Source organism: Podarcis erhardii (genome assembly GCF_964252035.2).
Source record: "Podarcis erhardii genome assembly, chromosome: 6".
In the NCBI taxonomy this organism is placed as follows: domain Eukaryota; kingdom Metazoa; phylum Chordata; class Lepidosauria; order Squamata; family Lacertidae; genus Podarcis; species Podarcis erhardii.
This window is the reverse complement of record NC_138510.1, coordinates 7,779,084-7,807,071: the sequence shown is the minus strand read 5'-3', so window position 1 is coordinate 7,807,071 and position 27,988 is coordinate 7,779,084. Positions and strand designations below refer to the sequence as shown.

Below are 27,988 nucleotides of genomic sequence, written 5' to 3'. Positions count from 1 at the left end.
AACTGAAGGAGGCTTACAATGGAAACATATTTATTGACACAAGACATTTCATTTTGATAAAAATTTGTTTTTTAAATCATTTGCTTCCAACGTTTCTCCATGCCTCAGAAAGTACTCCCCACCCCTGCAAACCTTCATTTCTACAGCTATGTACATCTTCAGCTACCATATGAAAACAAAACCTATGGAGAAGAGCTTCCTTCTGCATGCGGACAACTTGGCGACCCTACCGAAAGCTATGAAACAACCACGTGAGGCTTAAACACAGGTATGTGAAACTGCAGACGGTTGATGTCCGAGGGCGAAATAAAAGATGAACAGATTTCACAAAATAATAATCATAATAACAATGACAGCAGCTACAGTTAGTTTACTAAGAACAGTCACTGAACTGGATTAAACATTGTGTAAATGCTGGTGTGTAGGAATACTACTGACAATTTCCCTCCTGTTACAATGCTACAGCCTACGTTATTTCACAATTATGTTGTGTGTGCACACGTACACACGCAAGCGAACATTTGCTACTTTTGCATTTCGATAACACAGCAAGTGGACAGAGCATAATTACTCATGAATGTATTTTCAACCAAAATGAGGGGAAAGCCCTACAAGAGCCTATCTTTCTATTAAAAAAAGGAGAGTCCTGGAAGATTTTAAACTAGACAAGATGATAGGGGGAAAACCCCTTACACAATGTCTTTGATAACGCTGCAGGGGGAAAGAAGTCAAACATGGTTAATGGAAAGACTGCCTCCCTCTGGGGCAGCTTTCGCTGACAACTCAAAGAGGCCTGTTCACCAGATCATTTGAAAATTAAATCGACGTTACGGAGGGCAACTTCATAGCTTCTCTGGCAAGCTGCTCTTTGGAAGATGAAAACTGGTCTTGCTCACTGGGGAGGCACATGCCATACAAGAGCCATTGCCGTCCACAAAAGATAACGCCAGGCTAAATGGATCATTAGTCTGGCTCGGTATAAGGCAGCTTCATATAAATTTAAAATGCTTAATGTTTGAAGCACAGGAGAACTAAGAAGTACACAAGGATTTTGACAGACAGCTGTAGTGTGTTACTTTTCAGATTTTACTTTATAAGATGCATTTTGACCTTGCAGGTGCAAAATGGGAACCAGAGCTCTACAAAGCATTAGTTTTTGTTGCCTTAAAACCTCTCAGATGACACAAAATGAAATAATAGAACACTGGACATGCAATGTCTGGGCTGCAGATCATAGCAGATCCCTGCTTTCATGAGTACAGCTTGGGGACACCTCTGAATACTATGGGCTGGATAAGAAAGACACTTGCATCCTTAAGTATGGATTCACATATGCATGTGGGAGATGATCGACTCCTACATGGGACAATTTTCATTTGTCTATTTGCAAGTTGAGATGAAAATGCCAATGAGATGACCATTTTACAAGATGAACAGGAAACTCCAAAGACTATAAAATGGACCAAAAGAATTGCATTAAATTTCTTTGGGAAAAAATTGCATTTAGTCCCCAGCATTTCAACTTCCAGGAAAATCCTAGACTTTCAACAAGATCCACTCTTCCTTCTTTTCTCACTCCAAATTCCTAGGCTAAAGATTACCTACCAACGCTAGAGAAATAATTTAAGTACATGTGCCATGGAGCAGTCTAACACATCTTTGTACACTGTCAAACTAAAGTATAGCTGTGTAACTGGTGAAAAGGGACAAAATCAAACTAAGATGAATGAGGCTGTATAATTATATGCCTTTCGCTTAGAAAAACCTACACAAAGAGTCACCTAGCCCCTTTGCTGCAGCGGAGGTCTCTGCTGGGTCAATGACAACACTATGCACCTAGCCTTTTAGGTTTTCTTTTTAAAAAAAACAAACAAACAGTGATCCCAGATTCTGGGCACTCTCTGAAAAAAAAAAAAGAACCACCTTCCAAGTGATGAGGTGCTTACCCCAATTAAAAAAAGAACTTCACAGCTGTCAACATTACATACCCGATTCAGCACTCCTGCAACACACCTTCAGACAGGTCTGATGGCTTTTTAAATACTAATCAGTCTCTGCACTTCCTCCCCCCTCTACTGCTCTCCCTAACCGCTTAATATCCTTTCAGAGAATGTAACCACAAACTGGATGAGCCCAGTAAGTTGTTCATGCCATCAAGTCAAAAGCAAAAAAAAAAAAAAAAAAAAAAAAAAAAAAAAAAAGGGAGAGAGAGAGAGAAAGTGAGTTTTGCAGTATAAAGCACTGCATCTTAATTATTTCTGTTTCAACCTCACAATGCCCATTTCTCTCTCTCCTATCAAATAGGAATTCTGTTAATGAGTTTTTTAGGAGGCCATATTGATACTCTTAGAGGGTAACCTCCCTTGTAAAAAAAAGTGTTTGCCTAAACCAAGCCCCTGCTCATTTAAAAACAACAGCTTTAACTGGGCATCGCACATACACCAAACCCACAATTCTGTACTTTTTTTTGTAAAATTGTGCTTTTTTTGTGGGCTTTTGAAGGAGACCAGACTTTGTGGGTGTGAGTCTGTCTTCTTCCTGATTTCCACTTTTAGGGTGAAGCGACTTGTTTGGGTGCTGCCCAAAATGATTCTGAAACCGCCACCTGGCAAAAAACAATAGTTGAGAAATCCAGAGATGTCTCGGCAAAGTTGGTTTCCCTCCGCTACTGAATGAGACCCTCATTTCAGTAAGCAGCTGAACGCTTTGCTGCCAGCCTGCCCCCACCCCCCCACCCCCAACCGAGGAAGCTCTGCTGTAGGACAAAACTGGAGCACACTAACCAAGGGAAGAAATCTGAAAAATGCTATCACATTTTAAGTACACGGCCGCCACGTTCCCCCGGCCAGCTTACCACCATGCGTGGTCACATTAACAGGCAAGCAAGTGGCATACATCTGTCAAGCCCTACTGAGTTGTTTTATCGTCCTGCCTACCTCTCTGCTTTATGCTGACAGTGACCTTTATTTCTCTCTGTAATAAAGCAGGTAATATTTCAAAGGGTCAGGCAGAGGCAGGCTCAAGACCTTCTCTCTCAGGACATTTATAGGAGGCTCGGGCTTCAGTTCAGGGACAGCTTTTTCCACCTCTTCCAACTTGCTCTCCTCCTCCTCCTCCAACTCCTCGCAATTGTTATCGTCGGAGGGGTTGGAGATCCGGCTGGCAAAGACCTCTTTGTCCAAGAAGACGATGGTTTCCATGCGGCGGCGGCGGATGCGCCTTCGCTTAAACCTCGGCGGGTTCCTGAGGCCGTTGCCGTTTCTGCCCGCCGTTTCTTGGTGAATCAGCTTCTTAATGGTGCTGCGGATAGCGATGCGCGCAAGGTCCTGAAGCGTGCGGACCATCACTGGTGCTGGAAATGTGAGAGAGGGAAGAGTAAGAAGCGTAGGACCTTGGCTGGCATGGACTAAAGAGCAGGCACACTTCCTCAGATCATGGCTCTTTCCATATGAACCTACCTGGACCCTGAGATCACCATTTGAGGCCCTTCTTTGTGTGCCTCCTCCTTGAAAGGTTCGGAGGATGGCAACAAGAGAATGCTCTCCCCCAGGGAAGTTTGCCTGGCGCCTTCATTATACACCATTAGGCACCAGGCAAAAACCAGGCGTTTGGTTGATCCGATTTACATCCTATGCCCTTTTAAAATGTGGTTTTTTTTGTGGCAGAGGGGCTATTGGCTTGTTGTTTCTATTTTTATTAGGTATTTTGTGGTTTAATATCTTGATTTTATTCTGTGAACCACCCTGAGACCACCGGGTATAGGGTGGTACAGTGGTACCTCGGGTTAAGTACTTAATTCGTTCTGGAGGTCCATTCTTAACCTGAAACTGTTCTTAACCTGAAGCACCACTTTAGCTAATGGGGCCTCCTGCTGCCGCCGTGCCGCTGGAGCACGATTTTTGTTCTTATCCTGAAGCAAAGTTCTTAACCTGAAGCACTATTTCTGGGTTAGCGGAGTGTGTAACCTGAAGTGTATGTAACCTGAAGCGTATGTAACCCGAGGTACCACTGTATATAAATAATAATAATAATAATAATAATAATAATAATAGCTGGAAGAAACTGACAGTTAGTCAGGAGAGCACAGCAGCTTTGCCACAGATTTTGCCAGCAAAGCCGGCAGCTGGCTAATCTGTGCCATTCTCAAAGTGGGGCAGGTCACCACACAAGTTGCTGTGTAACTGGTGCCTCCATGCTAGCCAATGCAGTGATGATATCACCAGCATGAGCACACACAGGCAGAACTGAATGCTGGGTGAGTCCTGTTTCCATGGTGAGAAAGTGCACAGCCTAGGGCAAGTCTGACTGCAAGCTATGGCAAAGAGTGCCCACCTCTGAGGAATGTCTCTCTGAGCCTTGCACAGCCCAACCCAACAAATAAACAGACAAATAGAGAAGGTGCATAGATAAGTGGCACACTTACGCAAGTGAACAAGTTTTGACTTCCCCGAATCTGCGTGGTTGGGCTGGATCAGAGGAGCAAAGGAAACAGCTAAGATCTTCTTCGTCTCCCAGGCCAAAGGGCCAGTTCGTGTTATCTTTGTCAGCTGCGTTTGAGAACAAAAACATAAGATGAATCACCTCTTGATAGCAAGAATAGATGGCCTATTTCTCAGCCTTGAAAATGAACCCTCTCCCCTTTCTGCCACACAGCTGGTAATTTGGTGAATCGAGCTCACTGCAAAAAGCAAGGGGTAAATGGTACATAGGAATGAGAGGACCTGCCGTCCCACAAGCAAACCTTTTCTTCCAATGGCATCACGAGGATCCCACCAACTTTCAGTAAGTTCTTCATGTAATCTTCATGCTCCTTCTGGACTCCCGCACCACAGTAGACACGGTCATATTGAGAGCAGTCTGGAGAGATCTCCAAGCAGTTGCCGGTGACAAAGGAAGGCTCGCAGAATTCAAACCTGAGAAGTGAGTGACGCTTGTAGATGGCACAAGTATTTCACAGGCTGGAGCATCCAAGCCCCCACATATTAAAATATCAATCCTTTAATATCGAGGCAAGCAAAGTATATGGCCAATACATTCCAGAACTGCAAACTTTGCCATTTTGGAATACTGTTATGGAAACTTGGCAAACACAGTTTTCTAAGGTAGCTGGGGCTGAAATGCGCAATTTACCTTCTTATACAGTTGGTCTATCAAAACCAGTATTTAAAAAATCCCCAACACTGCATCGTAAAACAAAAAAGGGCAAGATACCAAGGCTATCAGATGACTTATGGACCCAACCCAAACAAAAACATCCAACCTTGCCACCCAGAGCCACTGTGCTGCATCCTCTATGTGGGCTACAAGCCAGCCCCCCATGCCTTCCACCACTGTCCCCGGTCCCTTCCCAGCTCCCTTGTTCCCAATCAACTACCTTCAGAACGTCCTGACGATGGACCTCTCTCCATGATGTTCTGAGACGACTGAATGGCCAATGCAGGCAGTAGCCTCCTTACCTGGTCTTTGCTCCACCGCCAGGCCACCGCCGATTAGCTGATTTAAACCAAGGCCAGGCAGGAGCACTGCAGCCTCTGCAGCCAGCCCAGGAATGGAGCAACGGCCAGGCTGCTATGGCATGCCACTGGAGGCTAGGAAGCCCATGCCAGGTTGCAAAAACCACCCACCAATGTGACTAGTGAGCTGTCATTGCCTACTACCGGCAGCACCTCTCCAGAGTCTCAGGCTGAACTCTTTCGCAGCCATATAAGTTAATTTTAACTGGAGATGCCAGAGACAGAACCTACACCTCTTGTGTACAAAGCAAGAGCTCTGCCACTGGGTTATGGCTCCTTCTTGCCTTCTCCCAGAAGTACACTTTCCTTGGGGATGGGGGTCCAGCAGTAAAAGCATGTTTGGTTTGCAGCGTGGTGTATATCCCTCCTTCTTGCCCAGTGAAACCACAATGTCAATTTCCCGATGGAAAAGCAAGTTTTGGGATGTATGAAAAAAACCCTCATTTCTTTAGGCAAGCTTACCCTGACGCATAATTTTTATTCTGCATATTTGTTTTTTGAAAATGCTTGGTAAACATTGTCATATTACATTACAGAGCTTATTATATTTGTAATGTAATAGAAGAATGTTAATAAATAAATAAAACTGGGGAATAAAAGAAAAAGAAAATGCTGGCTTTATCTATATTTTGATAATTTAATTATGTATACTGTTTTAAAGTCTGTTTTTAAAGCTGTTTTTAATCAATATTTTATACTACTTTATGTAAACCACTTAGAGATTTGGTTAAAATCTTGATTTTAATATTGATAAATAAATAAAAACTTCACCCACTGCATTGTTTTATCTCAGAAGCCTTTTTAAAAACTGCATTCCTTTGTAATGTACCATAAAGAACCTGAATAAACTTTCTAGAGTGAACCCAACTAATTGCTTTTGTTTCTAAGCTCAGGCATGTATCAGGTATGTAAAATCCACAAGAGTGGAAGACAGAACTGTTCTCAATTTCTTTCTGCATCCTAGCATCTAATATCACATACTGTATGCAGGACACCCATATGCATCTTGAACTCACCGTATGCTTACCACCTAGATTGCTACAATCTGTTCTAGAAGTCAGTTTAAATGCAAATTAGGCATGTCCAATCTTACTTGTCAAAGCTGTCACTGGTTCTGATGAAGAAGTCCAGCTTCTGCTTTGCATATTCTATAACGTCAGAGTGAAGCTCTACGCCATGGTTAACGCCGAAAGGGCCTGCATATGTTTAGGGAATGCAAGGGGAAAAAACATTTGAAAAACAACTGGATGGAGAACCAGAATGAATCCAAAAAGCTTTGCTCAGATTACAAGCTGGTTTTGATCTTCTCTTAAGGCGCAGATACAAAGCAAATTCCTCAAAACTTGAGAGCTGGTTACTAGCATAAACCACCCAACCTGCAGAACTGAACGGCTACAAAATGAGTCCCACATCTCAGTAAAAGTAACAGGCAGGGAGGAACGGATGCCAGTGAGAGGAAAACCACCAAGGGAGCATGAGAAAATACATCTGAAACGAAAGATGTGCAAGTTTGGGTTTGGCCAATCCAACACCTGGCTCTTACATGGCTTTTTTGTTTTGGTAAGCTTACCTTATTTTCAAGTTATTAGCAAAGCATATTTAAAAACTGAGAAATGCATTCGGAGACTTCTGTTAAGATGCTTACGAATGGTATACCGTATTTTTCGCTCCATAGGACGCACCTAGTTTTTTGGGGGGGAAATAAAGAAAAAAAAATTTATTCCCCCCCAGCCGCGGATATCTGCCCGAAGCACGAGGCGCTCTGCTTCAGCGCGCCCCGTGCTCCGGGCAGCAGGCCGCTATCCGCAGCCTAGGGAGCCTGTGGGAACTTCAGCGGGCTCCCTAGGCTTGCAGATAGCTTCCTGAAGCCTGGAGAGCGAGAGGGGTCGGTGCAAACCTCTCGCTCTCCAAGCTTCAGCGAAAGCCTGCATTTGCCCCATAGGACGCACACAGATTTCCCCTTCATTTTTGGAGGGGAAAAAGTCCGTCCTATAGGGCAAAAAATACGGTATTTAGTGAAAGTTACCTTTCCATACAATTAATGGGCTCAAAGGTAGTCCTCACAAGAGCTTCTGTTTACCTGCCCTCCGTTTCTCCAGAGGGAACAAATCTCTCCCATTTCTCTAGACCAGAAGGCCATTTACACCAACATATTTTGACCCAACTAAGCAAGAATCTCCTCCAGTGGGTTTTGCATTTACTTCTTAGAGCTTCATAACACCATTAGAGAAGGCTGTTTCTCTAAGGGTGGGGGGAGGCAAATGACAAGCTGCCAACCACCCATTTCCTGGTTTTATTTACTGCTGTGCTACAATATGAAGTGGAGCACGAAAAATGAGTGAAGCACAGCAACAGCTGACGGGGATTTCAAGGGCAGAGGACCACAGCTGTTTTTCTCTGAGTAAGGGAGTAAAGCATCAAGTTTAGGAGAGTTAACTCAACAATGCAAAATCCAGATTTTTCTCTGCTCATTGAAATTTCACAATATTTTGCACCTGCAGGATCGCTCTGGAGCAGCTTCCATGGCATATGTGTGTGAAAACGTTTTGCCCAAGTGAGTTACCCGTGCACCACCCCAAAAGATGACCCTGGAAGCAGAGTATGGAATTTCTGGTACTTGTGGTTCATGGGGCCAGCAATGAGGCACACTGCATGGATGATCAGGTCAGGCAAACATTTTGACATCTATGCACCCTGGGAACTGCTCCAGGGTCCATCTTCGGAATCTAAAAGAATGGTGCTTAAGCCCTTCTAGATACATCCCTGCCATTCAGCAGTTACACTGAAAGCTAAAAAACAAGCACAAATTTTGAACTCCAGAAAGTAACTGGCACAGTTGAAGCTTGCCCCAATTGTTTATTGCTGATGACACTCCTCTATAAGCTATTATTGCTGCTGAAAAACGAAAGGGTGGGTGGGGTGGTGTGGAGAGGGGAAGAGAGCACACACAGTCGTATTTAGGAACAAACTTCAACAGAAAATGCAGTGTAGCAATTAGTGTTGGGCTTAACGAGTGAGACCACCTGGATTCAAATAGCTGCTCAGTCATAAAACTCACAGGATAGTTAAACACTCTCAGCATAATCTACCCCACAGGGTTGTTGTGAAGTTATAGGGGAGGCAGCATGTGTGCAACGCTTGGCTTCTTGGAGGAAGGATACATTAAAAATGAAAATAAATAAAATGTTGTAATTAAAAAAAAGGAACTTGTTGAACGCAGGTTATTTTTATTGGGAAAGGGAGAGGAGAAGGGTGCTCACAAAGACTCAGCTGCCGGATAAAAGGCTGTTTATTCTTTCATTACTTGTTAACTGTTCCATTTTTAATGATTTCAAAGTGTGTTGTAAGCCACCCTGGCATTTTTTAAAGCTGAAAGGCTGGGTAAAGATGTTCTAAATAAATAATAAATCTGCAGCAAGGTGCTCAGGCTGTTCCTGAACACACGCATACACACATAATTTGGAAAGCCAGGCGATCACCTGTGCTTGTGCTGGATGTGTTTCTTTTTCAAACTTTATGGGTTATTATGTGTAGTAGTGAAGAACAGGTAGCCCTCCTAGGCACATAACCAACTCTGGTCCTAGAGAGATGCACTGTTCCAAACCAGACAACATGGGGCCACTTGGCACATCATTTGATGTGCAAGATGATTTACTTACCATCTTCTGTCTGAAGTGACCCCACAGAAGAGCAGAATATGGAGTCATGAAGATGGGAGAGATCTTAAGAGGTTTGAGCATATTACACTGATCCTGGTCCGACTGCACTGGCTACCCATTAGTTACTGGGCCCAAGTGTTGGTTTTGACCTATAAAGCCTTAAATGGCTCAGGACCACCATACCTCAAGGACTGCCTCTTTCCAAATGTACCTACCCTGAGATCATCTTCTGAGGCCCTCCTTCGTGTGTCCCTTCCTCGAGAGGTCTGGAGGGTGGCAACATGAGAACAGGGCCTTCTCTGCAGTGGCTCCCTGTCTGTGGAATACTTTCCCTAGGGACGTTCGCCTGGCACCTTCATTATACCCCTTTAGGCGCCAGGCAAAAACATTTCTTTTAAACCAGGTCTTGGGTTAATCTGATTTGCATCCTATGCCCTTTTAAAATGTGTTTTTGTTTTGTGGGGAGGGGCTATTGGGTTGATTTTTTTTTGTTTTTTTTAATGTACTTTGTGGTTTTATATCTTGCTTTTATTCTGTGAACCGCCTAACTAACTAACCAGTTAGTTGGTGTGAGAGCCAGTGTGGTGTAGTGGTTAAGAGCGGTGGATCCGTAATCTGGTGAACCGGATTCACGTCCCCGCTCCTCCACATGCAGCTGCTGGGTGACCTTGGGCCAGTCACACTTCTCTGAAGTCTCTCAGCCTCACTCACCTCACAGAGTGTTGGTTGTGGGGGAGATTGTTAGCCACTTTGAGACTCCTTCGGGTAGTGATAAAGCGGGATATCAAATCCAAACTCTTCTTCTAACTAACTAACTAACTAACTAACTAACTAAAAACAACAACTATCCAAACCATAGCTGTCAACTTTTGCCTTTTCTTGCGAGGAATCCTATTCGGAATAAGGGAATTTCCCTTTAAAAAAGGGGAAAAGTTGACAGCTATGTTCCAAACCCCTTGCTCAATGCTGGAAGCAACTACAGCATCTCAGATAGATGGCTGTCCGGTCTTGGCCGAGAGTCGAGCCTGTCCTGAAGCACCCTGTCCCACTGTCAAATAGCTCTACTGAAACTTGCCACCTTGCAATCTCCACTCCGTAGGTTGTCCTGCCCTCTTAGAGCAACAGAGGACAAGCCTGCTCTACCTTCTGCAAGACAGGACAGCCTTTCAGATATTTGAAGACCACTACAGTAGACCCTCGGGTTAAATTACTCTTGAGTAACGTAAACTTCGGGTTGCAAAAGCGGCAAACCCGAAAGTATTTTTCCAGGTTTCGCCACTCACACAGAAGCGCTCTGCACGTCACGCACATATGCAGAAGCGCATGCGCAGAAGCACTCTATCACGTCGCACACAGAAGCGGCACCTCTGTATACGGATTTTTCGGGGTGTGCACGGACCCCCGGAACGAATTAAATTCGTATCCAGAGGGTCCACTGTATTATGTTTGTTCTTAATCTTTTCCTCAAAACATGCCCACAGGTTAAACGCGCCCACCGTACTGTCAGTGATAAGAATATGTGTTGACCCCACACAGTAAGAAACTAGAGTTGCAGGGATCATTTAGCTGATCAAAAGAGTCACTTACCCAAGATGAGCCCAACCATGGAGCTCAGATAGCCAGTGCCACTTCCCAGGTTCAAGAAGGAAAGCCCAGGCTGCAGATCCAGGGCTTCCATGACCTCCGAATAAATGCAGGGAGCAGAAAGGTGGATGTTCCCGTGCTTCCATGCCAAGTCTTTGTACGCATTGTCCTTAAACTCCTCCAGGTAGTAGTCTGCCCGGTCGACAGCCCTGAAGGCCTGCTCCACGAGCTCTGTCCGGATGTACTGAGCCTCTTTCAGGTTATCAATTAGCTCGTCATTGTCCTCTCCTGCGCTCACAGCACCTCCCATTGTCCACGCTAACAAATTCAAAAACCAATTCTGGAGAGCAGACGAGGGAAAAAGGAGAAAGTCACTGCACCAGTCAAAGAAAACTGCTCAAGTACAAAAGTCCAGGTGATGCTAAGTGCACTGTAGAGCATATCCAGCATGTCAAAAGACACAGAACCAAAATCACTTTCACATATACAAACATCACCAGTTACTGCTCTCCTTTTTTGCTCTGGGGGATTTCAAATACATATGCATATTTATTAGAGCAGAAAAACCCTTTGATATGATATACCAGTGACTCTTCTGGACACTTTTTATTGTGTTGTCAGCTGTTCTGTGAAGTTGCTTCTGGTTATGGAAACATCATGGATTCTGGATAGTTCTATATTGCATTCCCCACACCGAAGCATATTCTGCCTTTTGCCAACATTCGGAGCAGAAAAGCACTAAAACTGCATGGAGGAACTTTGAACATTTCTTAGAAGAGGAGGATTGGCGAGACCTCAAGCCTATGTATCACAACAAGTCTGGTCTCACATTTCTTGAGGCTTCTTGAGCCTACTTCTTAACCCCATGCTGCACGGATGGGGAATCTGTGGCCCTCCAGAGGTTGTTGGACTACTGACCATGCTGATGAGTCCAAGAACATCTGGCGGGTCAGATTCCTTATCCCTACCATATTGGTTTTCTAAGTGCCACCACTGGACAATGGATCAAGGAGGGTTCTTGGGATGAACGCAAACAGTGCAAACTTAAAGCATGTCTTATTGAAGCCTTATTGAATTCAGGCCAGTAGAGTTAGGACTGCAGCCTAAATCAGGAATGGCTGGGTGGGCATTACTCTAAAAACATCCCAAATGACCACTCCTGTTGCTGGAGATTACCTGATGAAGCAACTTGCTCCAAACTAGGAGGTGCTTGCTTGCATGTGGAAGAAAACACAGGTCTCCTTTGTGCTAGTTCACTGCAGTTTGCTGGAAGGAGAACTTTGCAAATGAGATGGACTGTCAAACAGAACGCCTTCAGATCTCCCATGTAAGCCTCACTTGGCTCTTAAAGAGACATTCTTTAATAATTTATACCCCAGCCAAATGGGTGGGGTATAACAACAACAACACCCACCCCCGAGAAAATCAGACTCCAAACTGAGCCACGTGTGCATGCCTGAACACATGCACAAGGCAGACTGTGTTGGTAAGAAAAATCTGCATAAGACTCTATGTAGACCTACACAAATGCCTGCTTTACAGAGAAAATACAGCCTTTTGTATTAATGTGCATAAGGGAAGAAGAAGATGGAAGGGCAAATGTCTGCCTTAGTGTGGCCAGCTGGCCAATTAGAAAATAGCAATTTGACCTAAAAGCTAAAATAGAAATAGTCAAAAATCCTCCTAGGTGAACCTGGCATGCCCTTAAAGTAGTACCTTGGCTACCAGCCTTATAATCATAGAATCATAGAGTTGGAAGAGACCACAAGGGCCATCGAGTCCAACCCCCTGCCAAGCAGGAAACACCATCAGAGCACTCCTGACATATGGTTGTCAAGCCTCTGCTTAAAGACCTCCAAAGAAGGAGACTCCACCACACTCCTTGGCAGCAAATTCCACTGTCGAACAGCTCTTACTGTCAGGAAGTTCTTCCTAATGTTTAGGTGGAATCTTTTTTCTTGTAGTTTGGAACCATTGCTCCGTGTCCGCTTCTCTGGAGCAGCAGAAAACAACCTTTCTCCCTCCTCTATGTGACATCCTTTTATATATTTGAACATGGCTATCATATCACCCCTTAACCTCCTCTTCTCCAGGCTAAACATGCCCAGCTCCCTTAGCCGTTCCTCATAAGGCATCGTTTCCAGGCCTTTGACCATTTTGGTTGCCCTCCTCTGGACACGTTCCAGTTTGTCAGTGTCCTTCTTGAACTGTGGTGCCCAGAACTGGACACAGTCCTCCAGGTGAGGTCTGACCAGAGCAGAATACAGTGGCACTATTACTTCCCTTGATCTAGATGCTATACTCCTATTGATGCAGCCCAGAATTGCATTGGCTTTTTTAGCTGCCGCGTCACACTGTTGGCTCATGTCAAGTTTGCGGTCAACCAAGACTCCTAGATCCTTTTCACATGTACTGCTCTCAAGCCAGGTGTCACCCATCTTGTATTTGTGCCTCTCATTTTTTTTGCCCAAGTGCAATACTTTACATTTCTCCCTGTTAAAATTCATCTTGTTTGTTTTGGCCCAGTTCTCTAATCTGTCAAGGTCGTTTTGAAGTGTGATCCTGTCCTCTGGGGTGTTAGCCACCCCTCCCAGTTTGGTGTCATCTGCAAATTTGATCAGGATGCCCCTGAGTCCATCTTCCAAGTCGTTGATAAAGATGTTGAATAAGACCGGGCCCAAGACAGAACCCTGTGGCACCCCACTAGTCACTCTTCTCCAGGATGAAGAGGAACCATTGATGAGCACCCTTTGGGTTCGGTCAGTCAGCCAGTTACAAATCCACTGAGTGGTAGCATAGTCAAGTCCACATTTTACCAGCTTCTTTACAAGAATATCATGGGGCACCTTGTCAAATGCCTTGCTGAAATCAAGGTAGGCTAAATCCACTGCGTTCCCTTCATCTACCAGGCTTGTAATTCTGTCAAAAAATGAGATCAGGTTAGTCTGACATGACTTATATTTCAGAAATCCATGCTGACTATTGGTGATCACAGTATTCCTTTCTAGGTGCTCACAGACTGTTTGCTTAATGATCTGCTCCAGAATCTTCCCTGGTATTGATGTCAGACTGACTGGGCGGTAATTATTTGGGTCCTCTCTTTTCCCCTTTTTGAAAATAGGGACAACATTTGCCCTCCTCCAGTCTGCCGGGACTTCGCCTGTTCTCCAGGAATTCTCAAAGATGACTGCCAGTGGTTCTGAGATCACATCTGCCAGTTCTTTTAATACTCTTGGATGCAGTTCATCTGGCCCTGGAGACTTGAATACATCTAAACTAGCCAAGTTTTCTTGTACTATCTCCTTAGTTATTCTGGGCTGAGTTTCCTCTGCTGAATCATTTGCTCCAAATTCTTCAGGTCGGGCATTGTTTTCTTTATCGGAGAAGACTGAGGCAAAGAAGGCATTGAGGAGTTCAGCCCTTTCTGTGTCCCCTGTTTGCATTTCACCATCTTCTCCTCTGAGTGACCCCACGGTTTCTTTGTTCTTCCTTTTGCTACGAACATACCCATAAAAGCCTTTTTTGTTGCTTTTAACCTCTCTAGCAAGCCTGAGTTCATTCTGTGCTTTAGCTTTTCTGACTTTGTGTCTACACGTGCTGGCTATTTGTTTGAATTCCTCTTTGGTGGTTTCCCCCCTTTTCCATTTTTTGTACACATCCTTTTTTAATGTTAACTCAGTTAAAAGTTCTTTAGATAGCCACCCTGGCTTCTTTAGGCACCTTCCATGTTTCTGTCTCATTGGTATTGCCTGAAGTTGTGCTTTTACTATCTCCCTCTTAACAAACTCCCAGCCATCATGAACTCCCTTTCCTTTTAGTATTACTGTCCATGGGATCTCACCCAGCACTTCCCTAAGTTTTATGAAGTCGGCTTTCTTAAAGTCAAGAAATTGAGTCCTAGTATGCTTGGCTGCTCCTTTCCGCTGTATAGTAAACTTCAGAAGAGCATGATCACTCGTGCCTAATGATCCTTCCACTTCTACCCCACTAACCAGGTCATCAACATTGGTCAGGACCAGATCTAAAATGGCTGTTCCTCTTGTTGCTTCTCTCAACTGAGGCTGTAGCTCTAGTTATAAACAAAATATACCAGAGGGATGGCAAACAGACTCAAACCAAAAGCTTACTATTAAGGCAAATGTACAAACACCACACCAACACCCAGAGGTGAATGGTAGTGGGGTTAGAGAGCAATTTGGAGATCATTGCAGTGATCTGTACCATAGTATACCGTATTTTTCGCCCTATAGGACGCACCTAGATTTTTTTTTTTGGGGGGGGGGAGAAATAAAGGGGAAAATTTTTTTTCCCCAGGCGCGGGGCTGGGGCGGGGGAAGCCCAAGCTTCCCCCTCCCCCAGCCCCCAGAACGGGACCCAGAGCCATGCCGAAGCTGCGTGCAGCTTTGGCATCGCTCTGGGAGCTTGCGGGGCTGGAGGAGGGGGAAGCCCTCCGCCAGCCTTCTAACCAAGTCGGGGGACAGTGGGAAAGGCGTGCTGCGCCTCTCCCGCTATCCCCCGAGTTTGCGGGGCTGGCGGCGGGGAGGAGCAGGCTTCTCCCCCCCGCCAGCCTTCTAACCAAGTCAGGGGACAGCAGGAAAGGAGCGCTGCGCCTCCCGCTGTCCCCCGAGTTTGTGGGGCTGGCGGTGGGGCTCTCCAGGCTTCAGCAAAAGCCTGCATTCACCCCACAGGACACACACACATTTCCCCTGCATTTTTGGAGGGGGAAAAGTGCGTCGTATAGGGCGAAAAATACGGTAATATGCAACAATCTTTGAACAAGACCAGCCCCTTTTAAAAGAACCGGTTCTAATGGGAAATAACTTAATTTGCAATGCCAAAGCTGTCTCATTTTTCTCTACAGACAGCTAACATTTCATACTGGAAGAGCACAACATGAATTTTTATTTACAGTGCTTTTTCTGGCAAGAACTGCAGAAGCGGCAAATTCAGTGTTTGTTCCTGCTTTAGAAGGTTCTGCCTCAGCTTCATTGTTGCATGTATTCAGCAGAAACAACGTTTCAACCGTGCACATCAAAAACTTAGGAACAGCACCAGAAGGTACTGCAAAATCTAACCACGGCACAGGAGATTATGCTCATCCTTGCAGAAATCTTGAGCATCTTGAAACAATTCTCATCAGCAATGCTCAGACTCATTACCACAAAAGTAAACCAGACTTTGCACACATTGAGTTTAAAATTTATGCACAATGCATTCCTCCGTTTGTATATGCCTGCTTATCTGCATGTTTTGACTATAAACTGCATATTTGACTGTGCTCAGAATTTGACACCGAGACAGTGTAATCTCTTTAGCACAGATACCCTTTGGGCAATAGAGGAGTTATGGCAGCAACAGAATAGAAGTATTCCATGAGACCTATTTGATTCAGGGATGACCATCAAGTGGCCCACCCCCACCTATGCCCCTGTAGTAGCTAAATTTGTAACTTCAAGCCCTATACAAACTCCTCCTGGTTGCCTTTAGAGGTGTTAAGTGCCCAGGGCCTGATGTCTTTCTCCTACTTTCCGGAAAGGCTCAGGGCCAGGATGAGATTTCAGCCTCTGCTAACTATGTATATGTTGACAAAGAGGTAAAAGGGATGATAACTTGGCCATTTGCTTCTGCATTCTTCCCCAGTCTGGCCTTCTGACCAATCTAGTTGTTGATTAACTGGTCCAGCAGATACCTGAAGAACCAAGAGGGCATCCAGCACAAGAAGCCTCTGCTGCATCTAGTCCAGAATTGTATTTTCCAGTGGCCAGCCAGACTGATGTTGCTGGGAAGCCCAAAAGCATGGCATGAAGATATTAATTCTCTCCTTTACCCCCAGTAACTGGTATTCAATGCATATTGTTTTTAACACTTGATTGGAAGCCGCCCAGAGTGGCTGGGGAAATTCAGCCAGATGGGCAGGGTATAAATAAATAAATAAATAAATAATAATTATTATTATTAATAATAATAATAATAATTATATGACATATGAACCCTAAAGGCATTAGTCAGCGTATTGGTGGCAGTCAAATCCTTCAAAAAACTTATTTTTTCCTCAACAGAAACAAAGCCCAAAGATTTTGCTTATATTTCAGTAGAGATCCCCTACCTTCATTTGTCTCCCTGTTGAAATTAATTTGTAAGCTCTTTGGGGCAAGGGCCTGCCTTGTTCTTTCTGGCGTTGACCTGTGTTGCTCTGTAAAGCACCAGGCACAATAACTGTGCAGTACAGTGGTAGCTCTGGATGTGAACAGGATCTGTTCCAGAGCCCTGTTTGCATCCTGAAACGAACATAACACACGAGTGCGCATCTGTGCGTGTCGTGTTTTGCCGCTTCCGCGCATGATGTCATTTTGAGCATCTGCGCATGCAGCGAAACCCGGAAGTAACGCGTTCCGTTACTTCCGGGTTGCCATGGAGTGCAACCCAAAAATGCTTAACCTGAAGCGTATTCATCCCGAGGTATGACTGTAAAAATTAAGGTGGTAACATACAGTCCTCACATTATCGAAATGTGTACCTCCAGCTGTGAAGGGACTAACGGTTGCTTTCTAGAAAAGAGAAACCTAACAGAGTCTAGGAATTCCTATTCAGTGTGAAGCATCTGGCAGCAGAAAATATTCCAGGCATGGAGAGCTAACCTCCCAACAGCATCCCGAGGGTGATTTAAGTCTGAATGCACCTCCTTCCAGCTTTCTCCTTCTGACCTTTAATACAGCTTAGGCCTTACTTTACATACATCCACAATAGAAGAGGCTTAACCTCTCCCCCCCACCCCATTTGCTTTCCATTCTTCACAAAGCAACATGATCACAAAGTCAAAAAGCACCCCAACACAAGGCAGCTGCCATCTAACCTGGCTGCAGTCCAGTCATAGGGCTATTAGCATGCCTCTGCATGCTCTGTTCTGCCACTACAAGAGAGAATTGGTTTGCGACCAACCCAGGGCACACTTGCTGAAAACAGAGTCTCCTGTCTACGTTGCCCTAACACAGAGGAACTGTGTAGCACAGGGAGAGAGGGTGGCGGGTGGTAACGAATAGTCTTCCCACAACACAGAGCAATGCTCCTTTTGCAGCCAAGACCTGCTGCAGACACCCTGGATTCAAAATGCATTAGAGCCACTGAATGGTTTGTGCATTCCATTTGTTTTCTGGCACTAGAATTACAGCCGCTGGCAGCTGCCCCGTGCCTCGTGCGTAGATACGGAACCAAAACACTGTTATGTGGACTAAAGGCCAGGGTGCTGAATGGTACAAATAATTAGGTGGAGTTACAGAACTTTGCACGTGTGTCTGGATACTCACTGGATGCCACCTGGAAAAATGAAATACTTTTAATGATCAAAGTTCAGATCTCAAAGCCAATAGTAACATTTTCAGTAGACCAGGACGAACCTTCATAGTTTATTCTAGAAATGGTGACGGATAAGGCCATATCATAATGGGTGAAAGAGGGAAATTTGCATTTACTGATAAACTTCTACAGCAGTTCTCATTGCAACAGTTAACTAAGAGTCCCTAGGACTAAAGCAGGACACAATGCTTATACCATTACTGATATTGGAGGTAATCTGCGGGTGAATACTGTTTCACTTCGTAAATTTATGGCTCTAGCCAAAGGCAATGACAAACTTGTATTAAGCAATAGTAATAATAAACAGAATACATTCATAATATAAAAATCTGCAAACACTCTGCCAAGTTCCTGATCATTAAAACACATTTTCCCTTGTGCACCTCTGACAACTACAATTCTAGTATTATTTTGCCTTTTTAAAATCCAATTTGCCAGCATCCATTATGTAAGGGGGAGAAGTTACCAGAGACACCAACAAACTCAACTCCAGCTTGATTTCAGATCAAACCTCCAAATCATCACATAAATTTATAGTGACCCCTTTTTGCTGAATTTTTTTTTTCATGCAGCCAGAGCATAGAGGATCACTATTTGTTATGAAGCTATTAGTGTCACCCAAAAGAAACCAAACCATTTCTGTCAAGGTGTGTGACTGCTTGCTTGTGGGACCAAAGGTTTTAGAAAGAAATCTATTGGATCTCTATATAAGGGACAGGCTAAAAGATAATGAGTGATGTCTTCCACCTGAGACTGACTATAAATACAAAGTCTGTCTGCATATGGGACCTTGTTGTAGAGACTATCCCAGACTGCAGAGGGCATCACTTGGAAACGCAGCCCAATATAGACCTTTCTTAAGGAAACTGGTGAAAGTTTGGTTAGATAATTAGCTCAAAACGCTCTGTTCTCAGGAACGGATACCAAGGAGGAAATACGGTATCTCTAAATAGTTGCAGGTCCCTTCTAGATTCTATCCAGGAGAGCAAATCCCTTAGCTGACACTTATTCAAGGTCAAAGCAGAACTCAGCTCTGGTAAATAATAACAGCCTAAAACATGTTGACAAACTGCTTTCCAGGGTTTGTTATCACCCAACTCCTTAAAGCACAGTGCAGGGAAAAGCTCAACAGACATAATAGCAATTTTAAAAATATACTTTAACTGAGTGTAGTCTGCTCTTGCCTTTAATTGTTGATCACCTGGATTCTGAAGGCAGCTCTGTTTAGGGAAGCTTTTAATGTTTGACGGACTACTGTATATTAATATTTTGTTGGAAGCCACCCAGAGTGGCTGGGCAAACCCAGGCAGATGGGTGGGGTATAAATAATAATAATTATTATTATTATTCTGTACGAGGAAGCACTACTGAAATTCCCGAGTATAGCTTTCGAAAAACATTATTCTGCAGTTTCCAAAACTTTAATGGAGTTCAAATCAGAGCCCCAGATTTCAATGCCATAGTAAGCATTTCTCTATCAAGTATCTTTGGGGCAGGTTCAATCAGTCCTTTATTGTAAAAGAACTTCATCTGCAGTGTCAGAAGCAGGTGGGGGGAGGAGTGAAATTTCAGAGCAGGGTGGGAAACCTATGGCTTTCAAGATATGCTACACTACAACTCCAATGTCTCTGAACACTGGCTATACTGGGTTGTGCTGATGAGAAATGGGAGAGCAATAATAGCTAGAGGGCCATCCCTGTTTTCAACCCGAATGCCCCTGAGATGGTGTGGTAACATTAGGTGGTCTTATTATCAAAAGGAGTAGGGGGGCTGGCTGCATCATCCCACTGTCATGAGGCTAGGGAGAAGTAGTGAGAAAGATTGGGGCACTGTACCCATTGCTCTGGAGGCTGGGGCTGGAAATAGAAAGAACTAATATTATGGTAACCCATTCTCACAAGATGGGTGACACCTGGCTTGAGAGCAGTACATGTGAAAAGGATCTAGGAGTCTTGGTTGACCACAAACTTGACATGAGCCAACAGTGTGACGCGGCAACTAAAAAAGCCAATGCAATTCTGGGCTGCATCAATAGGAGTATAGCATCTAGATCAAGGGAAGTAATAGTGCCACTGTACTGTGTCCAGTTCTGGGCACCACAGTTCAAGAAGGACACTGACAAACTGGAACGTGTCCAGAGGAGGGCAACCAAAATGGTCAAAGGCCTGGAAACGATGCCTTATGAGGAACGGCTAAGGGAGCTGGGCATGTTTAGCCTGGAGAAGAGGAGGTTAAGGGGTGATATGATAGCCATGTTCAAATATATAAAAGGATGTCACATAGAGGAGGGAGAAAGGTTGTTTTCTGCTGCTCCAGAGAAGCGGACACGGAGCAATGGTTCCAAACTACAAGAAAGAAGATTCCACCTAAACATTAGGAAGAACTTCCTGACAGTAAGAGCTGTTTGACAGTGGAATTTGCTGCCAAGGAGTGTGGTGGAGTCTCCTTCTTTGGAGGTCTTTAAGCAGAGGCTTGACAACCATATGTCAGGAGTGCTCTGATGGTGTTTCCTGCTTGGCAGGGGGTTGGACTCGATGGCCCTTGTGGTCTCTTCCAACTCTACGATTCTATGAAGAGAGGACTTACCAAGGACACATTCAGGAGAGAAACCATTTAAGTGTGCTTTATGTGGAAAGAGCTTCATAATCAAAGAACCCACATAGGGGAGAAACCATTTAAATGCATAGAGTTTCAGAGGAACTTTTGTGGGAGTGGTAACCTTACTCAGCATTGAAGAGCACAGATGGGAGAATTTGCCTGAATGCAAACAGTTGTTGTGGTCCAAGGGGTGACTTTGGGTCATAGTCCCAGGAGAAAACTGCCTCTCAGCAGAACACTCACCCCAATGGGCTCCCCAGAGCAATACATTTTGAACCAGCATAGCTTGTTCTTGGCAGGATGCCCAGGAGAGGAGGAGTTTGCAGGCACTAGTGAGAGACTTGGGGAAGGTGAATAAGATCTCTCACACCTGCCATTGGTTGTCCTTACCTGGAGGTTTTTCCCCTTCTGCAGCAGAGATCAGAAAAGTGCCAAGAGCCAGGTGGCAGCAGAGTGTATTGAGCTCCATTTTGTGTTATGTAGCAACGCTATAACTAGGCCTTTGGCTGATTAAGCAATCTATGGTCTTTTAAATGTGGTTGTGGGTGGGGGTTATTGGTTGTTGTTGTTATATGTATTTTGTGTTTTCATTTTGTATTTTTATGCTGTATACTGCCTTGTAATCTTCAGATGAAGGGTGGCTTATAAATTTAATTACTATTATTAATATTAATGTTTAGCTTCCATTGGAGATTGGAGAGGCTTGGGGTTGGGAGGAGAATTATTACAAAGCCATGGATGATAACAGCAAAATTTAAAAAATGTACCCATTACTCTGGAGAAAGTAATTCGGTTGGCATCCTTCTGTCTTGGGAGACAATGGAGGAATATGCCTTTGAGGCTGTTGGAAGGTTGCAGTGCCTGCTGTGACTGCAGAGACCGATATAGGAGAGACATGTTTTGTTGCAGCTGGGGAAGATGAAGGGATCTGGTTGTGCTGCAGCAGCTGCACCACAGAGTTTCTTTTCTCTGTTCTTCCCAGTAGTCATTTCTCCTCTGGTCATCACTATTGATACATGACTTGACTGCCTGTCTCCAGGCTCTGCAGTGGCAGAGTGAAAACTATGAGAGGGTGACCCACAACTTTGTGTAGACGGTAGTGAAAAAGAACTGCGGTTTTATGCCCATTATCTTGGAAGTTGGGCTAGAAAGATACACATTATGGGGGTCTCATTATAAGAGAGATAAAGAGCTGGCTTGTCCCATTACCAAGCTGGGAAGAATCATGTATTTTATTGTGGAGGTGGGGTGAATAAGGGAGGAAAGGAAGTTATGGGGTATTTTTATTACAAGAAAAGTGGGGAAAGAGGGGGAAAGGGCTGCCAGGCCCAGTGGGGAGGGGGGGGGAGGAAAGAGGGATTTTTAAAAGTGTGGTGAGAGGGAAAGTTATGGAGTTCTATCCTCAAGCTGTGGGGGACGGGGGGAGAGAAGGCATAGAAAGACCCCAGTCCCATGGCAGGTAAGCAAGATGTGTGGAGTGGGATTTTATAGCCTTTATTCTAATTACTTGGAGAAGGGAGAAAGTGAATCAAAGCAGAGAAATTCTCAAGTGTCGTCATTTGGGCTGCAACATTCACCTCACTTATCAGGGAGTAATGAGTAAGCCCTACTAAATTCAGTAGAACTTACTTCTGAGTAGACATGGTTAGGATCGTGCTGTTGCTATCTTAATAGCGCCCTGTTTTTTACGGCAAATCCTCACAAGGTGTCTTAAAATAAATTTTAAAAAAACTGACTACAGCAACAGCAGAAGCAAGCTGGACATGTGAGGAGCTGTAGGCAATGGCAGAATAGGGACCATTCAGAGTAAAGAGGCCAAACCACCTGCTCCGTGGGGCAGGAGAAATACAGAGCAGCAGCCTTACATAAACCCCACTGTGTCCAGTTGTGATTACTCTTAAGGTTAGCAGGCGTAGGGGTTGCAGCCTTGGTTTATACCAGTGGCTTCCCAAACTTTCTTGAGGCTGCCCTCCCTCTTCTCAGTGCCATGAAACCTACCCTATTAAAAAAAAAAAAAGCATTATGCAGAACAGCACTTTGCAGGACCCGCTAAGTCAAAACAAAATAAAAAAATTCCTTCCAGTAGCACCTTAAAGACCAACTAAGTTAGTTCCTGGTATGAGCTTTCGTGTGCATGCACACTTCTTCAGATACACAGTGCATGCACACGAAAGCTCATACCAGGAACTAACTCAGTTGGTCTTTAAGGTGCTACTGGAAGGAATTTTTTTATTTTGTTTTGACTATGGCAGACCAACACGGCTACCTATCTGTAACCGCTAAGTCAAGTGAGCACGACAAAACCGGGGGAAAGAAACGGCAACAGTTAATTGCACGCCGATTCAAACCCCAATTATAACCACTTAAGTTTAATTCGGGCGAGGCTGCTGCGCTTGACCCAGAGGTACCAGCCCTTTCAAAGCCTGGTCTTTTTTGACACTTCCAAAGGAGGAGACACCCCCACATCACCCCATCACACCCCCTTAGGTCACCCCAAAGCCCCCTACCATGACCTTGGAGTCTGGGGTGGGGGGTGTGTGTGACTGGGGGGTGCGGTGGGGGGGAAGGAGGACGAGTGTCACCCCATAACAAAGTGCCTCTCCCCCCCCTCCAAGAAGGAAGCCCTTTCTGGGCCCTGCACCACCATGGAGACAGGAGACTGGGGAGGAGGAGACCCCCCAACCTGGGCGGGGGGCGGGGCAAGCACCCCATTGGCTGTTGTGGTAAACAAATGGGGGGGGAGAGAAAGGGCCGGGGCCTTTTCTGCCAGGTGGGGGCGAGGCGCCCTTTGTCACGGGATAAGGGGGGGGTCCTATTATGACCTGGAGCCCCCCGCCAAGACTGACAGAAATGAAGGGGGGAGGGGTCTCCTTGCCCCCTCAAGCTTACCTGTTCCTCCAGCGCCAACTGCCGTCGCCCCCTCAGGCCTCCGCTCGCTTCCTCCGCACGCCGAGCCTCCCGCCCCCCCCCCCCGCCCCGCGCAGCTGTAAACAGTCGCCCAGCTGGAGAAACAGCCCCCCTCAGGGCAGCGGCGCCACTGCGCAGGCGCCAACGGCCCGGGGCGGGCAGACGGAGCGACGCGGCGGGCGGGGAGGGAAGGAGGGTTGGTGGGAGGGGAATGGTCCATTTGTGGATGGAGGGGACGCCCGCCGCCGCGGCCTTTCGGAAAAGGGGAGGGAAGTACCACTGGGTGCGGGGGAGAGGGGCGGCGCGGGCGAAGGAAGGCGGCTGGTGATGACGAAGGACGGCGGCCTAGGCGCCCATGGAAGGGTTGATGGGGGCGGGGGCGGGGAGGACTTTGAGGCCCCCCCGCCTTTCTAAAATGTTATCTGCCGTTATATTACTTACCATGTATTTAATTGGGTTTTGTTCGTTTGTTTATTACGTATTAGTAGGTCTTTAAAATTGTGTGTTGCTTATTAGCTATTATTAATGTGTGTTTTTTAAAAAATAGTATTTTATTTATTATGCATTACTAGGTTTTTTAAAAATACTTATTTTATTAGGGTTTTTTTTAAAAAAAATATTATTTAGTTGGTTTTTTTTTAAGAAAATATAATTTATCATTGGGTTTTAAAAATATTTATCATTAGGTGTTTACACACACACACACACACACACACACACATATGGTTTTTATTATTTGATTTTTTTTTAAAAAAAGTACCCTTCACTATTAAGGTGCCATTGTATGTGTGTGTGTGTGTATAGTATAGTATAGTATAGTATAGTATAGTATAGTATAGTATAGTATAGTATCAGCAGCCTATACAGTGGTACCTTGGGTTACATACGCTTCAGGTTACAGACTCCGCTAACCCAGAAATAGTGCTTCAGGTTAAGAACTTTGCTTCAGGATGAGAACAGAAATCGTGCGGTGGCGGCAGCAGGAGTCCCCATTAGCTAAAGTGGTGCTTCAGGTTAAGAACAGTTTCAGGTTAAGTACGGACCTTCGGAACGAATTAAGTACTTAACCCGAGGTACCACTGTACAATAAGATGTATGACACGATAAGAACAGTTGATATACGATTATCAAACCAGACAATCTGAATGAATGTGAACGGTTACATAGACCAGCCTGCATTTTTAAAAAAGTTGTCCAAGGCGCTCCTGCCCGCACCTTCTGTGAGGGAAGCATCCTGGTGCCTTTCTCCAGACTGGAACTAAGCTGGTCCTAGGAGGCCAGAGCTTGGGGGGAAATGAGACAATTAACATATCTTATTATTTAGTTTAATAACCACATACATATAGATCGTCTGATTCAGCAGGACTCTTCTTAGGCCTCACTTGTTGAATTTCTACCTGTCAAGTCGTTATTAGCTACAGCAGCTATTCCCGAAAAAAAAGATTTCTAGAATCAATAAATTGTAAAGTTGGAAAGGATCTCCAAGGTCATGTAGTCCAACTGCCTACAATGCAGGAATCTCCACTCCTAACCTTCCAGTAGCACCTTAAAGACCAACTGAGTTAGTTCTAGGTATGAGCTTTCGTGTGCATGCACACTTCTTCAGATAAGTGTGCATGCACACGAAAGCTCATACCTAGAACTAACTCAGTTGGTCTTTAAGGTGCTACTGGAAGGAATTTTTTTATTTTGTTTTGACCATGGCAGACCAACACGGCTACCTATCTGTAACCACTCCTAACCTGCACCTTTTACTTCTAGAGATCTCATTTGCTTCCCTTAAATTAAACTCTGCTACTTTCCCCTCCTGAAACTCTTATAGAGTAGTGACTAACATAATCCGCACTATCCCATGATATGGTCTGAAGGCTGAAGCTAAGCTGACCTAGATCAGGTTAATGCCTGACCACCTAGGAACCACATACACATTGCCTTGGGTTTCCATGGGGGGGAAAGTGGGATATAAATTTAAATAAATATATAAAAATTAAAACCTGCTTTTTGGGGATCCAAGCACTGACCTACCTTGCAGGGCTATTGGAAAGATTCCAAGGTAATGTACGTGAATCTCTTTGAACACTTGAACATAAATGCAAATATTCTCCTGCATGGCTAAGCACCCACACCGTTTGTTGTTTTGGCAGAGACCCTACACTGACTTGGTCACAAGGTGTCAGCCTTGCTCAGCATTGCTCTGCACAGGAAAGAATCTGTTCTCCGCTCTCCCCCCCCCCCCATGGTTTCACACTGAAAACTGTTTTTAAGGGATTGTATTTTTTATAATTTCATTTGTGAGCTGCCCAAAGAAGAATGCTGCTGGACATTCCTATATAAATGTATTAAGTGTCGAAGCCCTGCCTGACTTCTGGAACATCTGAACGGCTCTGGTCATGATTGACATTATCACCCCTGAGTTCCCTCTCTCACTTCATGGAGCCTGTTTTGCTCCCTGATACACTGCACAGGCTAGGGAGAGGAAACAAGCTGGGAGATGACTCTTAACATGAGTGGAGGAAAACTCGGGTTGCATGCAATCAAACACAGGTAAGGGCTAATCATCGAGCCTACGTAGAGGCAGTCAAGGCAGCAATGAAGGCATACTTTGCTGCCTCTATTGCATGCTTCTTACGCTGTCCAGCAGAGCTTTTCCAGATAGTGAGGTTCATCTTACTGTCTGGCCTGAAGGAGGTGGCAGAACTGATAAGAGCTTGCTGTGACTTTCTTGCAAAGCATTTTGAGGACAAAATTGTTTACATCCAGCAGGATCTTGACTTCTGTTACAGCAGCTGAATCTCGAGGGGTATCCAGAGCACCGTCTAGCCCTGTTGTGTTGGATGAGTTTCAGTTAATAAGGCTAAAGGATGTGGACAGGGTGCAACCACTTGTACTCTGGGCCTTGTCCTCTCTTAAAGGTAAAGGGACCCCTGACCATTAGGTCCAGTCATTGCTGACTCTGGGGTTGCGGCGCTCATCTCGCTTTATTGGCCGAGGGAGCCGGAGTACAGCTTCCGGGTCATGTGGCCAGCATGACTAAGCCGCTTCTGGCAAACCAGAGCAGCGCACAGAAACGCCGTTTACCTTCCTGCCAGAGCGGTACCTATTTATCTACTTGCACTTTGAGGTGCTTTCGAACTGCTAGGTTGGCAGGAGCCCAGGGACCGAGCAACGGGAGCTCATCCTATTGCGGGGATTCGAACCGCCAACCTTCTGATCAGCAAGTTCTAGGCTCTGTGGTTTAACCCACAGTCCCACCCGCGTCCCTTTTCCTCTCTTAGCTGATAAAAACTAGCAGGGAAGGGACATTTGCCTGGGCCAGGAAGACTATTAATGGCTTCCTGTGAGGGCTTGACAAGGGTGTCAGTGTAAGGGCCATGGGTTCCGTGCTGAAGTACTCTTGCAGCCCACTTGGTATGAAAAGTTGGACCGACCTGATTGAGATGAAGGACGTGGCTTTTTTCTCATGGAGAACATCTTTCCAAGCAGAAGTCCAGTTCCCGCTACAATGGGCCACTTCTGCATCACCTCCCAAAAGAGGGTGCATATTGGTGTAATATTTGTGCATGCTAATTTATATTCACAGATGTAAATTCTTATATAGAGAATACAGTGCATCTTGCTATAGTGGGAAAGGTCTAGGTTCTGACTGTGGATGAGCAGCTTAAAGGCACTCCTTTTCCTACCCCATCCACAGCTGTGTGCTTCCTTAGGATACTTGTATATTTAAATGAAATTAGAGGGGGTGGGGTAGACCCCAGGACTTGGGCTTGAATGTGACATCTTGGAAATCTCCTCTGGCCGCACCTTCCACTGGTCTTTGAACTCACAATGTCTCTAGCTTGTCTGAGTGAAGCACACGATGCATGTGCAGGAACTAGGCTACTGCTAAAGGTAAAATTCGCATTTGTTGCTCCACACAAATTTTACTTTCGGCCCCACCCACCAAATAAGATTGCCGAAGTGAATTGGTCTGAGACGGCTTCTCCACCCTTGAAAGAGAGGAAGCTTTCAAACAGAGGTCAGTCCCGGTTTCCCAATTCCCACTTGTGCATTTTTAAAGGCACTTCTCGGATGCTAATGTACTCCTGTGCTCCTAGTAATATAAAATAATCAAAAAGTATTAAGCTACAGCACAGTAGATGCTGTCCATATGGTGAATTCTTGAGAAATGCAAGAAGCACATCTGTTGTTCATTAGAAAATTAGACGGGTGAAGGCAAACCTCCTTTGTTGTGGCTGTATGTGGTTAATAGTTTGTTTTAATACATATTAATTGCCTTTCAAATTAGGGCCTCACGCTTTAACCACTGACTAAAACAACTAAAGCTTTAGTTGATTAATCAGCCTAAGCCCATTATAACCAGCAGAGCTGGGAGTT

General features: G+C 44.9%; 1 protein-coding gene across 1 annotated transcript; it reads right to left on the bottom strand.

The window, feature by feature from the left end:
- Positions 1-13: 13 nt before the first annotated feature.
- PCMTD2 (protein-L-isoaspartate (D-aspartate) O-methyltransferase domain containing 2) lies at positions 14-23,755 on the bottom strand. Its single transcript, XM_081868016.1, has 6 exons — positions 23,597-23,755; positions 10,760-11,096; positions 6,607-6,709; positions 4,742-4,913; positions 4,424-4,547; positions 14-3,352 (listed from the first exon to the last, which is right to left on the bottom strand). The coding sequence occupies exons 2-6, from the start codon at positions 11,064-11,066 to the stop codon at positions 2,964-2,966; spliced, it is 1,095 nt and encodes a 364-aa protein (XP_081724142.1). The 5' UTR covers positions 11,067-11,096; positions 23,597-23,755; the 3' UTR covers positions 14-2,963.
- Between the last annotated feature and the right edge of the window lie 4,233 nt (positions 23,756-27,988).